The sequence below is a fragment of the Coregonus lavaretus genome (genome assembly GCF_964263955.1).
Source record: "Coregonus lavaretus genome assembly, chromosome: 2".
Taxonomy (NCBI): domain Eukaryota; kingdom Metazoa; phylum Chordata; class Actinopteri; order Salmoniformes; family Salmonidae; genus Coregonus; species Coregonus lavaretus.
In genome coordinates, this window is record NC_139989.1 from 52,217,026 (window position 1) to 52,234,630 (window position 17,605).

General features: G+C 40.4%; 1 protein-coding gene across 1 annotated transcript in view; it reads left to right on the plus strand.

Annotated features, from left to right (window-relative positions):
• The window catches only part of LOC311138289 (acid-sensing ion channel 2), a gene marked incomplete at both ends in the record, with an annotated part of 398,974 nt that overhangs the window by 375,214 nt on the left and 6,155 nt on the right, over positions 1 to 17,605 (plus strand). The window contains 2 exons of the mRNA XM_084172970.1: positions 2,330 to 2,480; positions 3,728 to 3,784. Of these exons, the coding sequence (XP_084029096.1) occupies positions 2,330 to 2,480; positions 3,728 to 3,784 (208 nt within the window). The remainder of the gene's footprint in view (positions 1 to 2,329; positions 2,481 to 3,727; positions 3,785 to 17,605) is intronic.

The window sequence follows — 17,605 nt, forward strand, 5'->3', positions numbered from 1 at the left end:
GACTCTATCTCTTATTTCTAAAATGGGGTTTGGTTTAAACAATTACAGGTGCACCATCTCATTGTAATGCATTTTCTTTTATTTCTATAGCCTTTTCTCTAGTCCACGCAGGCCTTTCTCTTTTAGGCCTTAAGTAGTCCTCACAGGATCTAGTTATACATCCAATACACACAGCTTTGGATGTTCACGTTAAAGGATCTTAACTAGTTCACACAGGTTTGGATGCTAACGTTAGTTTTCATCCGGTACACACAGGGGAATGAGACAGATGAGGAAAAAACGGATTTCATACCCTGTCTATATGAACAGGGTAACCCATACCATTATCAGAATATTGCCTAATTAGTGGTCCCACAACGGGGTGTTGTATCCACACTGGGATATAGCCTACTGTGATTACTATGGTATAGATTCTCTTATGTCTATCCAAATGTGCAAAACTACCAACAGAGTACCCATGTCTCCTATCTAACTATGTAACATGGTCCCAAAAATCCAATCTTACCTCGTATTTTCTAACCTCCACTTCAGGTGAAGTGCCAGGAATAGTAACCATGGGCATACCTGTTTACCTCATCAATAAAACATTTAATCAATTACATACACATTATAATTTGAACTTCACCAAGCCAGGTGCCCTCGCAAGGTGTCACCTGCGCTCTAGTCCCTCGTTCAATACATTCACCTCACCAGTCCTACTGTGATCAACCCAGTACCACGAATATGGACTTTTTGTTGCCCAGTTTACCCAGATCTTCAGGAGCGGTCAACAGGTGAAGTTACAGAGATCCCATCCTCGTCACCAAAATTGTTTTGGTAATTTCAGTACTGAGCGAGACTTTGTCATTTCTTCAAACAATCATCTTTATTCAATATCGATTAATTATTGCAATAATGAGACTGGTCGACCCAACACTCTTGACTGTTGGGCCGAGAGCCTAACCTTTACAGAAAATGCTGGTTCTTATATAGCTGACACTAAAATGCTTAGTAATGGCTGGTTCCACTCCTCCCATGCAGATCGGGTGCCATCATGAGTCACTTTGGGTTCATCCTATGGTTATCTGCTGTTTTAACCCCACCCTGGCTTAGTTTCCCAGATCACAGAATGATTAAGGACAATTAGGATTTTTGTTGTACTCCTCCAGGCTATCCCTATCTCGGTTACACACACCACATCTTGTCTATGGAATGGAGGCTGTAACTCAATTGTCAGCTCAAGCTAGCTCTAGTGACCATATGCCCAGATTAGCTGCAGGGAGTTAGAGTGGAAACCATAAAAACACAGCATTAGTAGAACAGAATTGTCTTACTATTTGTTAAGTATATCATTTAACTATTAATATCAAACAAATCAGGTAAATACATAATCTTTCTCTCACAGTGTGGCCAGACCTACAGTATATGAGTGAGGCCAGGGCTAGTTTGAAATGTTTTGATTTGTTGGCTTCATTTGTAGTGTTTCAATCAACTTGGGGGAATTCTGTGTTCAAGTTAACAACAGCAAACTAATCTGGAGGCATGGATACAGTATCAGTCTCTGATTGGAGGGATTCTTCTCCAATGTTATCTGTGCTAACAGGTATTCCACAGTCAGATCTGACCTGGCAGGATAAGGATTATTTTGGTCCAAGAACTGGTATTTGGCTGAGGAAACTGCATCTCCCACAATTCATTCTAATGAAAGTGAATGAGAATGGAGAGCAGAGGGTGCTGGGTGATGGATGCTGAACGGAGAGTAGCGGAGCGGCTGGAGAGGGCTGCCTGGGCGCTCACACAGCTCCTCCTGGTGTCCCTCTCTCCTCGTCTGCAGTTCCCATCTCCAGACCCATGGGGGTGGGGAGGGGGCGAGAGGGGGGAACATTTGGAGCTTCGTGTTCTTGGAGCCTGTTGTGAGTTTTCACAGCGAGAGACTGTATCTGTGAATGTGTCCAACTCAGCCCAGTCTGTTGGCCAGATCTTCCTTTTGTTCCTCTGTCAGCCATCCTGCTGTGTTTTAGAGGGCCTTTTGGAGCCTCTCGATGGCTCTAAATCACAATAACACCATGACCTCTCCTATGTGTCTATGTGAGTTTTAGACTTCAGCTGGGTGTTTTCACTCTCTTGCTCTCTGTCTCACCCCCCCCCCCCCCCTCCCCTCCCACCCTCATTAAAATGCAAATCAATTTATAACATTTTTGAAATGCGTTTTTCTGGATATTTTTGTTGTTATTCTGTCTCTCACTGTTCAAATAAACCTACCATTAAAATTATAGACTGATCATTTCTTTGTCAGTGGGAAAACGTACAAAATCAGCAGGGGATCAAATACTTTTTTCCCTCACTGTAGCTGACCTACCTGCCTCCTCCGTGGGGAGAGTGTGAGTCCAAGGCCCTGGACTCTGGCTTCTTCAAGGTCTACAGTGTGACAGCCTGCAGGATTGACTGTGAGACACGCTACATCGTGGAAAACTGTAACTGCAGGATGGTGCACATGCCCGGTAAGAGCACATACTTTTTTCCCCCTTTTCACACTAAACAAAACATGTGGATAGAGTCTGTAATATAACATTGTCTGGGCCATGGGCAAAACAAAAACAATTGTTTGGGCTATGGGTCATGTTTTTTCATCAAGGACTATTTGAAGACATAGAACAAGGTGACGAAAGTTTGATAAAGGAGTTACAGTAGTTGTTGTGGTTGATAGAAAAAAGTAATCTAAAGTCTGTGGTGGGTTTGAAAAGGTCAAAGAGCTGTAAGGTGTAAGGTCAAAATTTGTGTTGGTGTATTAAAGCTTTCTGCTCCAAGGCTTTTCTGCCACCTTGCTCCACATCAAGCATCTCTCTCTCTCTAGCTCTCTTTTGGTGAGGGGAAGGTAGGTTTTTGCATGTCGCGAGTCTCCTTGACTGCTTCCACAGGAGGGTATATTACTGGAAACTTTTGACGTTTACCAGTAAACTACCAGAATTTTGGTATCGTTCAAGGATTTTATGTAATCTATCATAAGACAACTAGTGGCCCTTTTGAGTACTTCAGATTATCACAGGTGTTTGTAATTATCTCTGGCCCTCTGTGTGGCCTTATCACATGTAAAATATATGACATAATTAAATAAGATCATTTTTAAATATAAAAAAATATGACAAAGCTGTAAAACATTATCATAAATATAAACCATCAACTTAGTGAATAACATTAGTTTTTAATATGAGGGTTTCATCATAATATCCTTTATCATTTTTTTACACACTTTAATTTATTTTACTATGTCAATATGTATTTGTTGTCAAAGTTTTGGTATCAAACTGGTGGCAGTTGTGAGTTGCAGAGTTAATTGAAAATAATGCTTAGATGTTTAGATGTTTTTTTCATTAATCAGGCTATTTTCTCTTGAACCATATGGTCAATCTACTAGAGATTCATGGTAAATATGGACACAGATATAAAAAAAATATTCTATATATGAATATATTTGATTTAAGTTATTAAAGTATAAATTACCAAAGTAACGATAGATTGCCATAGATTTTCTGTTAATTACCCCAATTACTGAAGATTCCGGTAACTTTGGGAAATTACTGGTAGCTTTGTAACCCTATTCCACGGTAATCTGAGCTGTTTGCAGTTTGTTTTTCTCAAGCTAATAAGTAATTCAGTGGTGCTACATTAAAAAAATAGATTTAGCAGAAAAGTTGAATCTGAACTTTCCTCTCCTCCCCTTCCTTCTGTGCTTCTTCTGTCCTTCTAGGTGATTCTCCATTCTGCACCCCTGAACAGTATAAAGACTGTGCAGAGCCTGCCCTTGGTAAGTCCACAGTATGCACGCACACAAACGCATACGCTTACGTCTTTTTGTCGAACAAAACTTTTTGTGGAAAGTACTGCGCAGCACACAGACCCCCTCGCATAATCAACGTTGTCGCGTTTCCTTGTTTGGCAGGGAAACTGTGAAGCCAGCTGTTAAGCCTATTGCCTGTTTCTGTTTCTGAGTCTTTTATTAAAGAATGTGAAACAATGTTGTGTCTGTTTGCTGCTTTTCATTAAATCATGTATAGCTTTTCGTTATATGGCCTAAAATAAATGTGGCATTCCTAGTCGATCACCAAGCATTTCTCTTAAAAACCCAACAATAAAGCCTTGCGTTCCTATTTGTTTTATTCATTTCGAGCTGTTGGCGGTAGGTGAACTTGATTCAGCAGCCCTAGCGCCGGGAAGGCAAAGTGTTCCCATTTTGAACCATTTCATGTGTCTGAAGGTAGATCTCCACCTATCCAGCAGGCCCAGAGAGCAAATCAAGTGTACCTATAGGACTGCCGCTGACCAATCAGATAGCTCATATCACCGTGTATGCACAGTTTCCTAGAGCCATAGACTATAAAAAGACACCTCGAACGCACAATAAAGTTGATACTGTGAGATTTCACAACTTTGTGTATCACCATGACTAGAGAGACTCAACGAATACAGGAAAGAGCTGCTGTTTTTATGAGTAAGTTCATGTTTAAGTTGTTATTCAGCACTGTCAACACTTTGTTCAACACTTTTATAAGCTATAAAATGTGTGTTCTGTCTACTTCCACACACGCTACAACCAACACTGCAGCTGCAATGAATGAGTTTAGCAAAGTGTTCCGATAAGCTTGCGTTGTTATTATTAGCTGCTTGTGTCTTTTTTAATATCAAGGAATATTTCACTTTCTATGGTCATAGGAGTAACAATATGAATTGGTGCATGAGGCAGAAATAATGCAGTGCGACTTGAGGTTCGCCATCAGCTGGAAGACTGTCCCCGTTTCTCAGCGGAGGGAGGGACAGTGTTGGTGAGGCCAACAGTCAAGTAAAAACAAATATATATACAGTGCCTTCAGAAAGTATTCATACCCCTTGACTTATTCCACATTTTGTTGTGTTACAGCCTGAATTCAAAATTAATTAAATAGATTTTTTCTCTCACCATCTACACACAATACCCCATAATGACAATGTGAAATGTTGGCAAATTTATTGAAAATGAAATACAGAAATATCTAATTTACCTCAATATTCACACCCCGCTCTGTCAAGTTGGTTGTTGATCATTGCTTGACAGCCATTTTCAAGTTTTGCCATAGATTTAAGTAGATTTAAGTCAAAACTGTAACTCGGTCACTCAGGAACATTCACTGTCTTCTTGGTAAGCAACTCCAGTGTAGATTTGGCCTTGTGTTTTAGGTTATTGTCCTGCTGAAAGGTGAATTAATCTCCCAGTGTCTGACTGAACCAGGTTTTCCTCTAGGATTTTGCCTGTGCTTAGCTCTATTCCATTTATTTGTATCTTAAACTCCCTAGTCCTTACCAATGACAAGCATACCCATAACATAATGCAGCCACCACCATGTTTGAAAATATGAAGAGTGGTACTCAGTAATGTGTTGTATTGGACTTGCCCCAAACATAACACTTTGTATTCAGGACAAAAGTGAATTGCTTTGCCACATGCCTTGTTGCAAACATGATGCATGTTTTGGAATATTTAAATTATGTACAGGCTTCCTTCTTTTCACTCTGTCATTTAGGTTAGTATTGTGGAGTAACTATAATGTTTTTGATCCATCCTCAGTTTTCTCCTATCACAGCCATTAAACTCTGTAACTGTTTTAAAGTCACCATTGGCCTCATGGTGAAATCCCTGAGCGGTTTCCTTCCTCTCCAGCAACTGAGTTGGAAGGACGCCTGTATCTTGGTAATGACTGGGTGTACTGATACACCATCCAAAATGTAATTAATAACTTCACGATTCTCAAAGGGATATTCAATGTCTGCTTTTTTTAAATTATTCTTTTTTTATCTACCAATAGGTGCCCTTCTTTGCGAGGCATTGCAAAATCTCCCTGGTCTTTGTGGTTGAATCTGTGTTTGAAATGTACTGCTCGACTGAAGGACCTTACAGACAATTGTATGTGTGGGGTACAGAGATGAGATAGTCTTACAAAAATCATGTTAAACACTATTATTGCACACAGAGTGAGTCCATGCAACTTATTATGTGACTTGTTAAGATTTTGTTTTACTCCTTAACTTATTTAGGCTTGCCATAACAAAGGGGTTGAATACTTATTGACTCAATACATTTCAGCTTTTCATTTTTAATTAATTTGTACAAATTTCAACAACAAAAAAATCCACTTTGACATTAAGGGGTATTGTGCGTAGGCCAGTGACAAAAAAACTCAATTTAATCAATTTTAAATTCAGGCTGTAACACAACAAAATGTGGAAAAAGTCAAGTGGTGTGAATACTTTCTGAAGGCACTGTACTGTATATTATGCTGACTCAGCTGTGCCTCACAAGTAATACAACAAATTATCTATTACCAGTGTGATCATATACAGTGAGGGAAAAAAAGTATTTGATACCCTGCTGATTTTGTACGTTTGCCCACTGACAAAGAAATGATCAGTCTATAATTTTAATGGTAGGTTTATTTGAACAGTGAGAGACAGAATAACAACAACAAAAATCCAGAAAAACGCATGTCAAAAATGTTAGAAATTGATTTGCATTTTAATGAGGGAAATAAGTATTTGACCCCCTGTCAATCAGAAAGATTTCTGGCTCCCAGGTGTCTTTTATACAGGTAACGAGCTGAGATTAGGAGCACACTCTTAAAGGGAGTGCTCATAATCTCAGCTTGTTACCTGTATAAAAGACACCTGTCCACAGAAGCAATCAATCAATCAGATTCCAAACTCTCCACCATGGCCAAGACCAACGAGCTCTCCAAGGATGTCAGGGACAAGACTGTAGACCTACACAAGGCTGGAATGGGCTACAAGACCATCGCCAAGCAGCTTGGTGAGAAGGTGACAACAGTTGGTGCGATTATTCGCAAATGGAAGAAACACAAAAGTCAATCTCCCTCGGCCTGGGGCTCCATGCAAGATCTCATGAGAACGGTGAGGAATCAGCCCAGAACTACACGGGAGGATCTTGTCAATTATCTCAAGGCAGCTGGGACCATAGTCACCAAGAAAACAATTGGTAACACATTACGCGGTGAAGGACTGAAATCCTGCAGCGCCCGCAAGGTCCCCCTGCTCAAGAAAGCACATATACAGGGCCGTCTGAAGTTTGCCAATGAACATCTGAATGATTCAGAGGAGAACTGGGTGAAAGTGTTGTGGTCAGATGAGACCAAAATGGAGCTCTATGGCATCAACTCAACTCGCCGTGTTTGGAGGAGGAAGAATGCTGCCTATGACCCCAAGAACACCATCCCCACCGTCAAACATGGAGGTGGAAACATTATGCTTTGGGGGTGTTTTTCTGCTAAGGGGACAGGACAACTTCACTGCATCAAAGGGACGATGGACGGGGCCATGTACCGTCAAATCTTGGGTGAGAACCTCCTTCCCTCAGCCAGGGCATTGAAAATGGGTCGTGGGAGCTGAAGGTTCGAGTTGCCAAATGTCAGCCTCGAAACCTTAATGACTTGGAGAAGATCTGCAAAGAGGAGTGGGACAAAATCCCTCCTGAGATGTGTGCAAACCTGGTGGCCAACTACAAGAAACATCTGACCTCTGTGATTGCCAACAAGGGTTTTGCCACCAAGTACTAAGTCATGTTTTGCAGAAGGGTCAAATACTTATTTCCCTCATTCAAATGCAAATCAATTTATAACATTTCTGACATGCGTTTTGTCTGGATTTTTTTGTTGTTATTCTGTCTCTCACTGTTCAAATAAACCCACCATTAAAATTATAGACTGATCATTTCTTTGTCAGTGGGCAAACATACAAAATCAGCAGGGGATCATATACTTTTTTCTCTCACTGTACCATTTAAAAATATACACTACCGTTCAAAAGTTTGGAGTCACTTAGAAATGTCCTTGTTTTCGAAAGAAAAACATTTTCTTTGACCATTAAAATAAACAGGCACCTCACAGGTCCTCAACTGGCTGCTTCATTAAAGAAAAAGCCATATCTCAGACTGCCCATCTTAATCTTTAATTTTTATTGGCCAGTCTGAGATATGGCTTTTTTTTTGCAACTCTGCCTAGAAGGTCAGCATCCCGGAGTCACCTCTTCAATGTTGATGTTTAGACTGGTGTTTTGCGGGTACTATTTAATGTAGCTGCCGGTTGAGGACCTGTGAGACGTCGGTTTCTCAAACTAGACACTAATGTATTTGTCCTCTTGCTCAGTTGTGCACCGGGGCCTCCCACTCCTCTTTCTATTCTGGTTAGAGCCAGTTTGCGCTGTTCTGTGAATGGAGTAGTACACAGTGTTGTACGAGATCTTCAGTTTCTTGGCAATTTCTCGCATGGAATAGTCTTCATTTCTCAGGACAAGAATAGACTGACGAGTGTCAGAAGAAAGTTATTTGTTTCTGGCCATTTTGAGCCTGTAATCGAACCCACAATTGCTGATGCTCCAGATACTCAACTAGTCTCAAGAAGGCCAGTTTTATTGCTTCTTTAATCAGCACAACAGTTTTCAGCTCTGCCCAACATAATTGCAAAAGGGTTTTCTAATGATCAATTAGCCTTTTTAAAATGATAAACTTGGATTAGCAAACACAAGCTGCCATTGGAACACAGGACTGATGGTTGCTGATAATGGGCCTCTGTACGCCTATGTAGATATTCCATTAACAATCAGCCGTTTCCAGCTACAATAGCCATTTACAACATTAACAATGTCTACACTGTATTTCTGGTCAATTTGTTATTTTAATGAACAAAAAAAAAAAAAATCTTTCGAAAACAAGGACATTTCTAAGTGACCCCAAACTTTTGAACGGTAGTGTATATATAATATCAAAATGGTCTGAGAAGAACAACATTGGCAGGGCAATTCAAGCATAGCCAATATGCAGTGATAATGTATTGGGCCTATAGCCTACAGCACAAACATCATTGCTACATAACTGTTTTTAATTAGTTAATGTTGCATAGACTTACATTTTATAAGTCTTTTTTTTTTTATCATGTAAAAGGCCGACATTTGGACGTTTCAATTAAAGAATACTCTGTCACATGACTATAGAAATGGAAACATTGTGATTTTAGAGACACAAAGTAACAATAGCCTATGATTGAAGGGTTAGGCTATACTGGGCTCTCACCGTCATCATCATTATTCTCATTATTCTCATCATTCCAACTAAATTATTATGAAATTCGGACCACAGAAATCTAATGTTTATATAAAATGTCTGCCTTTCCTCCTGCATTTTAACAGTCTAATAAGTCCATATTAATATAGGACAACATCACAAAATCCATTTGGCCTGTGTCCTTTCATTTAGTCTAATTATGATAGGGAAAATGTTGGCTATTTCAAAATAAAATACCATATTTTGAGATGACTGTATAGGTTATTATACTAAAGATATATCCGAGGTTCAACGTTAGGCAAGGGCATCTTTTAAAACTATTTTTATACTCACCTCATGTCTTGGTAATATAAATGAGAATGTAGTCCATTTTGTTTTTAAATCAGCAATTGTCCGTCTCTCCCATTGTTCCTATTTCCAATCAAGAAATATGCTCAAGATATTCACAATGTTGTAAAGTGCTGCCCTACCCTGGCTGGCGAGGACACTCAGGTGAAGCCATCGAATAAAATGAATTACAAGGAAATAAAGCTTTTAGCTTTTGAGCCTGTTTAAAAAATGCTATGTCCAAATTTTTAGCCTGTATAGTTTGGACTATCCTTTTCGTAATGTATGAGACATCAAAACATTCTAGAAAAACCTGGCATGCTAGCACAACAGCTGTTCACTTTACTGTCATTCAGAAAATTTATTTTCTGAATCAGTTCATGATTGTTGAAACACGGTTCAATGTCTAATTTCACAGATAAATGCTTATTATATTGATAGGCAAACAGCACTGCCATTAATACAAGGAACGAAAAGTGTTTGTCACACGATTTTGTGAAAGTCAAATGTTATTAGAATGTATTAAAATGTTACATTCCTATGACACCCAAAAGACGGTTCTACGTCATACTTAAATGTAAAATAATAATAGGCACACAAACTAAAGAAGACTATTTTATTATTTTATTAACTTAAGATTCTCACCAAGACAGGCAGCCAGTCCAGACAGACAAACAGTGCAGTAGGCTATACAGTGCCTTCAGAAAGTATTCCGACCCCTTGACTTTTTCCACATTTTGTTACGTTACATCCTTATTCTAAAATGGATTAAATAAAAACATTTCCACAGCAATCTACTCACAATTCCCCATAATGACAAAGCGAAAACAGGTTCTTAGACATTTTTGCTAATAATATATATATATATTTTAACGTATTTATATAAGTATTCAGACCCTTTTCTAGGCACTACAGAGGGTAGTGCGTACGGCCCAGTACATCACTGGGGCAAAGCTTCCTGCCATCCAGGACCTCTATACCAGGCGGTGTCAGAGGAAGGCCCTCAAAATTGTCAAAGACTCCAGCCACCCTAGTCATAGACTGTTCTCTCTGCTACCGCACGGCAAGCGGTACCGGAGTGCCAAGTCTAGGTCCAAAAGACTTCTCAACAGCTTCTACCCCCAAGCCATAAGACTCCTGAACAGCTAATCATGGCTACCCGGACTATTTGCACTGCCCCCCCACCCCATCCTTTTTACGCTGCTGCTACTCTGTTAAGTATTTATGAATAGTCACTTTAACTCTACCCACATGTACATATTACCTCAACTACCTCAACTAGCCGGTGCCCCCACACATTGACTCTGCAACGGTACCCCCCTGTATATATAGCCTCCCTACTGTCACTTTATTTTACTTCTGCTCTTTTTTTCTCAACACTTTTTTTGTTGTTGTTTTATTCTTACTTTTTTTTTTTTTTTTTTATAAATGCACTGTTGGTTAAGGGCTGTAAGTAAGCATTTCACTGTAATGTCTGCACCTGTTGTATTCGGCGCATGTGACCAATAAAATTTGATTTGATTTGATTTGAGACTCGAAATTGAGCTCAGGTGCATCCTGTTTCCATTGATCATCCTTGAGATGTTTCTACAACTTTGGAGTCCACCTGTGGTAAATTCAATTGATTGGACATGATTTGGAAAGACACACACCTGTCTATATAAGGTCCCACAGTTGACAGTGCATGTCAGAGCAAAAACCAAGCCATGAGGTCGAAGGAATTGTCCGTAGAGCTCTGAGACAGGATTGTGTCGAGGCACAGATCTGGGGAAGGGTACCAAAACATTTCTGCAGCATTGAAGGTCCCCAAGAACACAATGGCCTCCATCATTCTTAAATGGAAGAAGTTTGGAACCACCAAGACTCTTCCTAGAGCTGGCCAAACGGAGCAATCGGAGGAGAAGGGCCTTGGTCAGGGAGGTGACCAAGAACCCAATGGTCACTCTGACAGAGCTCTAGAGTTCCTCTGTGGAGATGGGAGAAACTTCCAGAAGTATAACCATCTCTGCAGCACTCCACCAATCAGGCCTTTATGGGGCCAGGTGGAAACCACTCCACAGTAAAAGGCACATGACAGCCCGCTTGGAGTTTTCCAAAAGGCACCTAAAACTCTCAAACCATGAGAAACAATATTCTCTGGTCTGATGAAACCAAGATTGAACTCTTTTGCCTGAATGCCAAGCGTCACGTCTGGAGGAAACCTGGCACCATCCATACGGTGAAGCATTGTGGTGGCAGGGACTGGGAGACTAATTAGGATCGAGGCAAAGATGAATGGAGCAAAGTACTGAGAGATCCTTGATGAAAACCTGCTCCAGAGCGCTCAGGACCTCAGACTGGGGCTAAGGTTCACCTTCCAACAGGACAACGACCCTAAGCACACAGCCAAGATAACGCAGGAGTGGCTTCTGTAAAAGTCTCTGAATGTCCTTGAGTGGCCCAGCCAGAGCCCGGACTTGAACCTGGTCGAACATCTCTGGGGAGACCTGAAAATAGCTGTGCAGCAACGCTCCCCATCCAACCTGACAGAGCTTGAGAGGATCTGCAGAGAAGAATGGGAGAAACTCCCCAAATACAGGTGTGCCAAGCTTGTAGCGTCATACCCAAGAAGACTCGAGGCTGTAATCGCTGCCAAAGGTTTTTCAACAAAGTACTGAGTAAAGGGTCTGAATACTTACGTAAATGTCACATTTCAGTTTTTTATTTTTAATAATTAGCAAAAATGTCTAAAAACCTGTTTTTGCTTTGTCATTATGGGGTATTGTGTGTAGAGTTATGAGGGGAAAAAAACTATTTAATCAATTTTAGAATAAGACTAAACTAACAAAATTTGGAAAATGTCAAGGGGTCTGAATACTTTCCGAAGGCACTCGGATTGCACAAGAAGAGTATAAGCTATTTTAAGACATTTAGGAGAATGCATGCAAATGTATGCTGCTAATGAACAATAACTAGGCCCAATTGATTGCTTTTGAAACTATTCTCTTTGAACTGCCGGATCTGAATACATGTGTTGTATGGACGGCTTCGATAGTCCAGCAATCTAATTGCATGTCGTTCATATGATAATAATCCAAAAATTCTGCTTAAAAAGATTGTGCACCACTACCCTCTGCATTCATTATTATTAGAGGAGGTCAGAGAATGCTTCAGTGGAACCCGAATGTATCCTCTCTGTGCGTGGAAAAAATATCCTGCCGCATGAAGGCTACACCTACAGACGGGAACGACAGACAGCAAATAAGTCCTTCTGGAAGTGCACCAAATATCATGTTTTCAAAATGCCGAAGTCGCATAAGCGTGAATTATGAGATTATCTGGATACCCGGTTCTTTCAGCGCCCGGAACATCAACTGGAGGACCCCCTGACATACTTTCAAGCAACATGGGTTGGGGAGACGGTCGGACTCATTGGAAGAAAGCCAATGTTTCCCATAGGTATGTCTTGTTTAACATAATAAGGGCTTTATTATTCTTATTATTGATGACAGCATGCCCAAGGCCAATAACATGGTTGCTAATCTGCTTCTGAATTATGGAGCAGTTACGATGCTGTTCTGCAAGAGTTGACAAAGGCCAACAACGGAGTAGAGAGCTGGCATTGAACATTTTCGGCGAATCTTGTCGCTACCCACCCCACTATTTGGAAGTTCATTGAGGCATTGTAACGACAGCAGCAAAGAGGTGAAATGACAATGGAGCAGCAACTTGCTGGCGTTCCACCGCCATGGCAAAGACGCCGCTACCGCAAGCAACAAAAGGATCTGAAGTCTCTGGTTGAGAAGTAGCCTACACCACGACTCAACGGCTGGAGTCTTACCTGAAGAGTGTTGCCTACACTTTCAAGTTGCAGTTGTGAATACTCCAAAATCCATCTGAGAAAAATGCCTACTACCTAGCCTACTTGGACACTTATCAATTTGACACTTATCAATTTCAACCCTTTCAATGACTCCAAAATCCTTATGAGACCAGAACACTAAGCACTTTCTTTAACGATTTGTTTGTGAACTTGTTTTTATGGCACTGCATTGTCATGTAGCATACTCTTGTATTTTTGGGTTATTTGAAATAAATGTTTTAGGCCTACTTATTTTCGCCCCATAATGTTTTGTATTTTGCCAAGCATTTTTGTTGATAAATAAATGTTTTATAGTGAATGGTTGGTGTTAATGGATGGTGTAAAAACGAGAACGAAAATACATTATTTAAAACAAAAATACATTGTAGAAACTAGATACACAGTGGCTTGCGAAAGTATTCACCCCCATTGGCATTTTTATTTTATTTATTTTTATATCATTTGATTTACACAACATGCCCACCACTTTGAAGATGCAAAATATATTTATTTGTGAAACAAACAAGAAATAAGACAAAAAAACAGAACTTGAGCGTGCATAACTATTAACCCCCCCAAAGTCAATACTTTGTAGAGCCACTTTTTGCAGCAATTACAGCTGCAAGTCTCTTGGGGTATGTCTTTATAAGCTTTGCACATCTAGCCACTGGGATTTTTGCCCGTTCTTCAAGGCAAAACTGCTCCAGTTCCTTCAAGTTGGATGTGTTCCGCTGGTGTACAGCAATCTTTAAGTCATACCACAGATTCTCAATTGGATTGAGGTCTGGGCTTTGGCCATTCCAAGACATTTAAATGTTTCCTCTTAAACCACTAGAGTGTTGCTTTAGCAGTATGCTTAGGGTCATTGTCCTGCTGGAAGGTGAACCTCAGTCCCAGTCTCAAATTCTGGAAGTCTGAAACAGGTTTCCCTCAATAATTTCCCTGTATTTAGCGCCCTCCATCATGCCTTCAATTCTGACCAGTTTCCCCGTCCCTGCCGATGAAAAACATCCTATGGACAGATACTCCAATCTCCGCTGCGGAGCAGATCTTATTTAGGGGATTCATAGCAAAGGGGGTGAATACATATGCACGCACCACTTTCTTTTTTAGAATTTTTTTAAACAAGTTATTTTTTTCATTTCACTTCACCAATTTTGATTATTTTGTGTATGTCCATCACATGAAATCCAAATAAAAATCCATTTAAATTACAGGTTGTAATGCAACAAAATAGGAAAAACGTCAAGGGGGATGAATACTTTTGCAAGGCACTGTAGCCCTAGATATAGTATAAGCTGTTTTTAGCCTTCAGCCTTTATATAACCATATGAATGAATTGATATACACTCAGTGGTCAGTTTATTAGGTACACCCAACTAGTACTGGGTCGAACCCCCCCCCCCCCCCCCCTTTAAATCCAGAACAGCCTGAATTCTTCAGGGCATGGAAACATTGCCAAATTGGTATCAAGGGACCTAACGTGCCAGAAAAACATTCCCCATACCTTTACACCACCGCAACCAGCCTGTACCATTGACACCAGGCAGAATGGGGCCATCGACTCATGCTGCTTACACCAAACCCTGACTCTGCCATCAGCATGACGCCACAGGAACTGGGATTTGTCTGGCCAGGCAATGTTTTTCCACTCCTCAATTGTCCAGTGTTGGTGATGGCGTGCCCACTGGAGACGCTTCTTTTTGTTTTTAGCTGATAGGAGTGGAACCCGATGTGGTCGTCTGCTGCAATAGCCCATCCGTGACAAGGATTGACGAGTTGTGCGTTCCGAGATGTTGTTCTGCACACCGCTGTTGTACTGCGCCGTTATTTGCCTGTTAACCTACACAACATTGTTTCACATTCTTTAATAGCAGACTCATAAACACACTCACGCAATAGGCTAGAGAGCAGGCTGTACAGCGTGCTTCATACTTCCCCGGTGCGTCACAGGTTCCCCAGGAAACTCAACGTATTGTAGCCTCAAGTGGAGAAAGAGTAGTGTTGGGTAAAATATTATGCGTTGCTTTAGTGCTTCGGATGAATAGAATACTTACTGGGAGTGCAACACCTCCCTCCTCCTCTCTCTCACTCATCCTCTTGTTGTTGCTGTTTGGTCTGATTGGGCAGAAATTATTTGACATCATAGCATTCCTGTTTCTCCATGGGTTAGGGGACATAAAGATAGCATGAAGGAAAGGCATATGTACATTGTGTCAACACAAGTGTCTTATCAATTCCCAAATGACTTTACATATACTGTATTAGTTAACTACACATGTATTATTGATCATTCATAGAGAATACAGAGGTTCTCACGTTGTGCTGGTTGGCCCTGGTATTTAGGATTAGTATTTATTCTGCTGTGTTTTTCCTCTAGAAAATCCAGGTTTAGAAGCCTCCCTCGGTTCATTTTACTTTCATACTGTACTGTATATACAGTTGAAGTCTGAGGTTTACATATACTTAGGTTGCAGTCATTAAAACTTGTTTTTCAACCACTCCACAAATTTCTTGTTAACAAACTATAGTTTTGGCAAGTCGGTTAGGACATCTACTTTGTGCATGACACAAGTAATTTTTCCAACAATTGTTTACAGACAGATTACTTCACTTATAATTCACTGTATCACAATTCCAGTGGGTCAGAAGTTTACATACACTAAGTTGACTGTGCCTTTAAACAGCTTGGAAAATTCCAGAAAATGATGTCATGGTTTTAGAAGCTTCTGATAGGCTAATTGACATAATTTGAGTCAATTGGAGGTGTACCTGTGGATGCATTTCAAGGCCTACCTTCAAACTCAGTGCCTCTTTGCTTGACATCATGGGAAAATCAAAAGAAATCAGCCAAGACCTCAGAAAGAAAATTGTTGACCTCCACAAGTCTGGTTCATCCTTGGGAGCAATTTCCCAACGCCTGAAGGTACCACGTTCATCTGTACAAACAATAGTACGTAAAGTATAAACACCATGGGACCACGCAGCCATCATACCGCTCAGGAAGGAGATGCATTCTGTCTCCTAGAGATGAACGTACTTTGGTGCGAAAAGTGCAAATCAATCCCAGAACAACAGCAAAGGACCTTGTGAAGATGCTAGAGGAAACAGGTACAAAAGTATCAATATCCACAGTAAAACGAGTCCTATATCGACATAACCTGAAAGGCCGCTCAGCAAAGAAGCCACTGCTCCAAAACTGCCTTAAAAAAGCCAGACTACGGTTTGCAACTGCACATGGGGACAAAAATTGTACTTTTTGGAGAAATGTCCTCTGGTCTGATGAAACAAAAATAGAACTGTTTGGCCATAATGACCATCGTTATGTTTTGGAGGAAAAAGGGGGATGCTTGCAAGCCGAAGAACACCATCCCAACCGTGAAGCACGGGGGTGGCAGCATCATGCTGTGGGGGTGCTTTGCTGCAGGAGAGACTGGTGCACTTCACAAAATAGATGGCATCATGAGGAAGGAAAATTATGTGGATATATTGAAGCAACATCTCAAGACATCAGTCAGGAAGTTAAAGCTTCGTCGCAAATGGGTCTTCCAAATGGACAAGCCTACTTCCAAAGTTGTGGCAAAATGGCTTAAGGACAACAAAGTCAAGGTATTGGAGTGGCCATCACAAAGCCCTGACCTCAATCCTATAGAACATTTGTGGGCAGAACTAAAAAAAGCATGTGCGAGCAAGGAGGCCTACAAACCTGACTCAGTTACACCAGCTCTGTCAGGAGGAATGGGCCAAAATTCACCCAACTTATTGTGGGAAGCTTGTGGAAGGCTACCCGAAATATTTGACCCAAGTTAAACGATTTAAAGGTAATACTACCAAATACTAATTGAGTGTATGTAAACTTCTGACCCACTGGGAATGTGATGAAAGAAATAAAAGCTGAAATAAATCACTCTCTACTATTATTCTGACATTTCACATTCTTAAAATAAAGTGGTGATCCTAACCGACAGGGAATTTTTACTAGGATTAAATGTCAGGAATTGTGAAAAACTGAGTTTAAATGTATTTAGCTAAGGTGTATGTAAACTTCCGACTTCAACTGTATTACAGATAAGGAATCTGTGTTTATCTGTGTGTGTTGAGAGGACGGGGAGTCTTTCCTCTTGCATTCACATACAGTAGGATCTCATTTTGTACCTCAGCCCATCTATATTGAACTGTTATTTTCCATAAAACTGGGATATTACTTTTTATTCTCACTTTCTCCTTCATATAATTTTTTATTAGGCTGTTTTTATATATTAATTTATACGTTTTCCTTTACCACAGACTCATACTTTACTGAAGGGATAAATGAAAATCAGATGAGACATGACCTTCTTTATTTCTCTAAATTAACT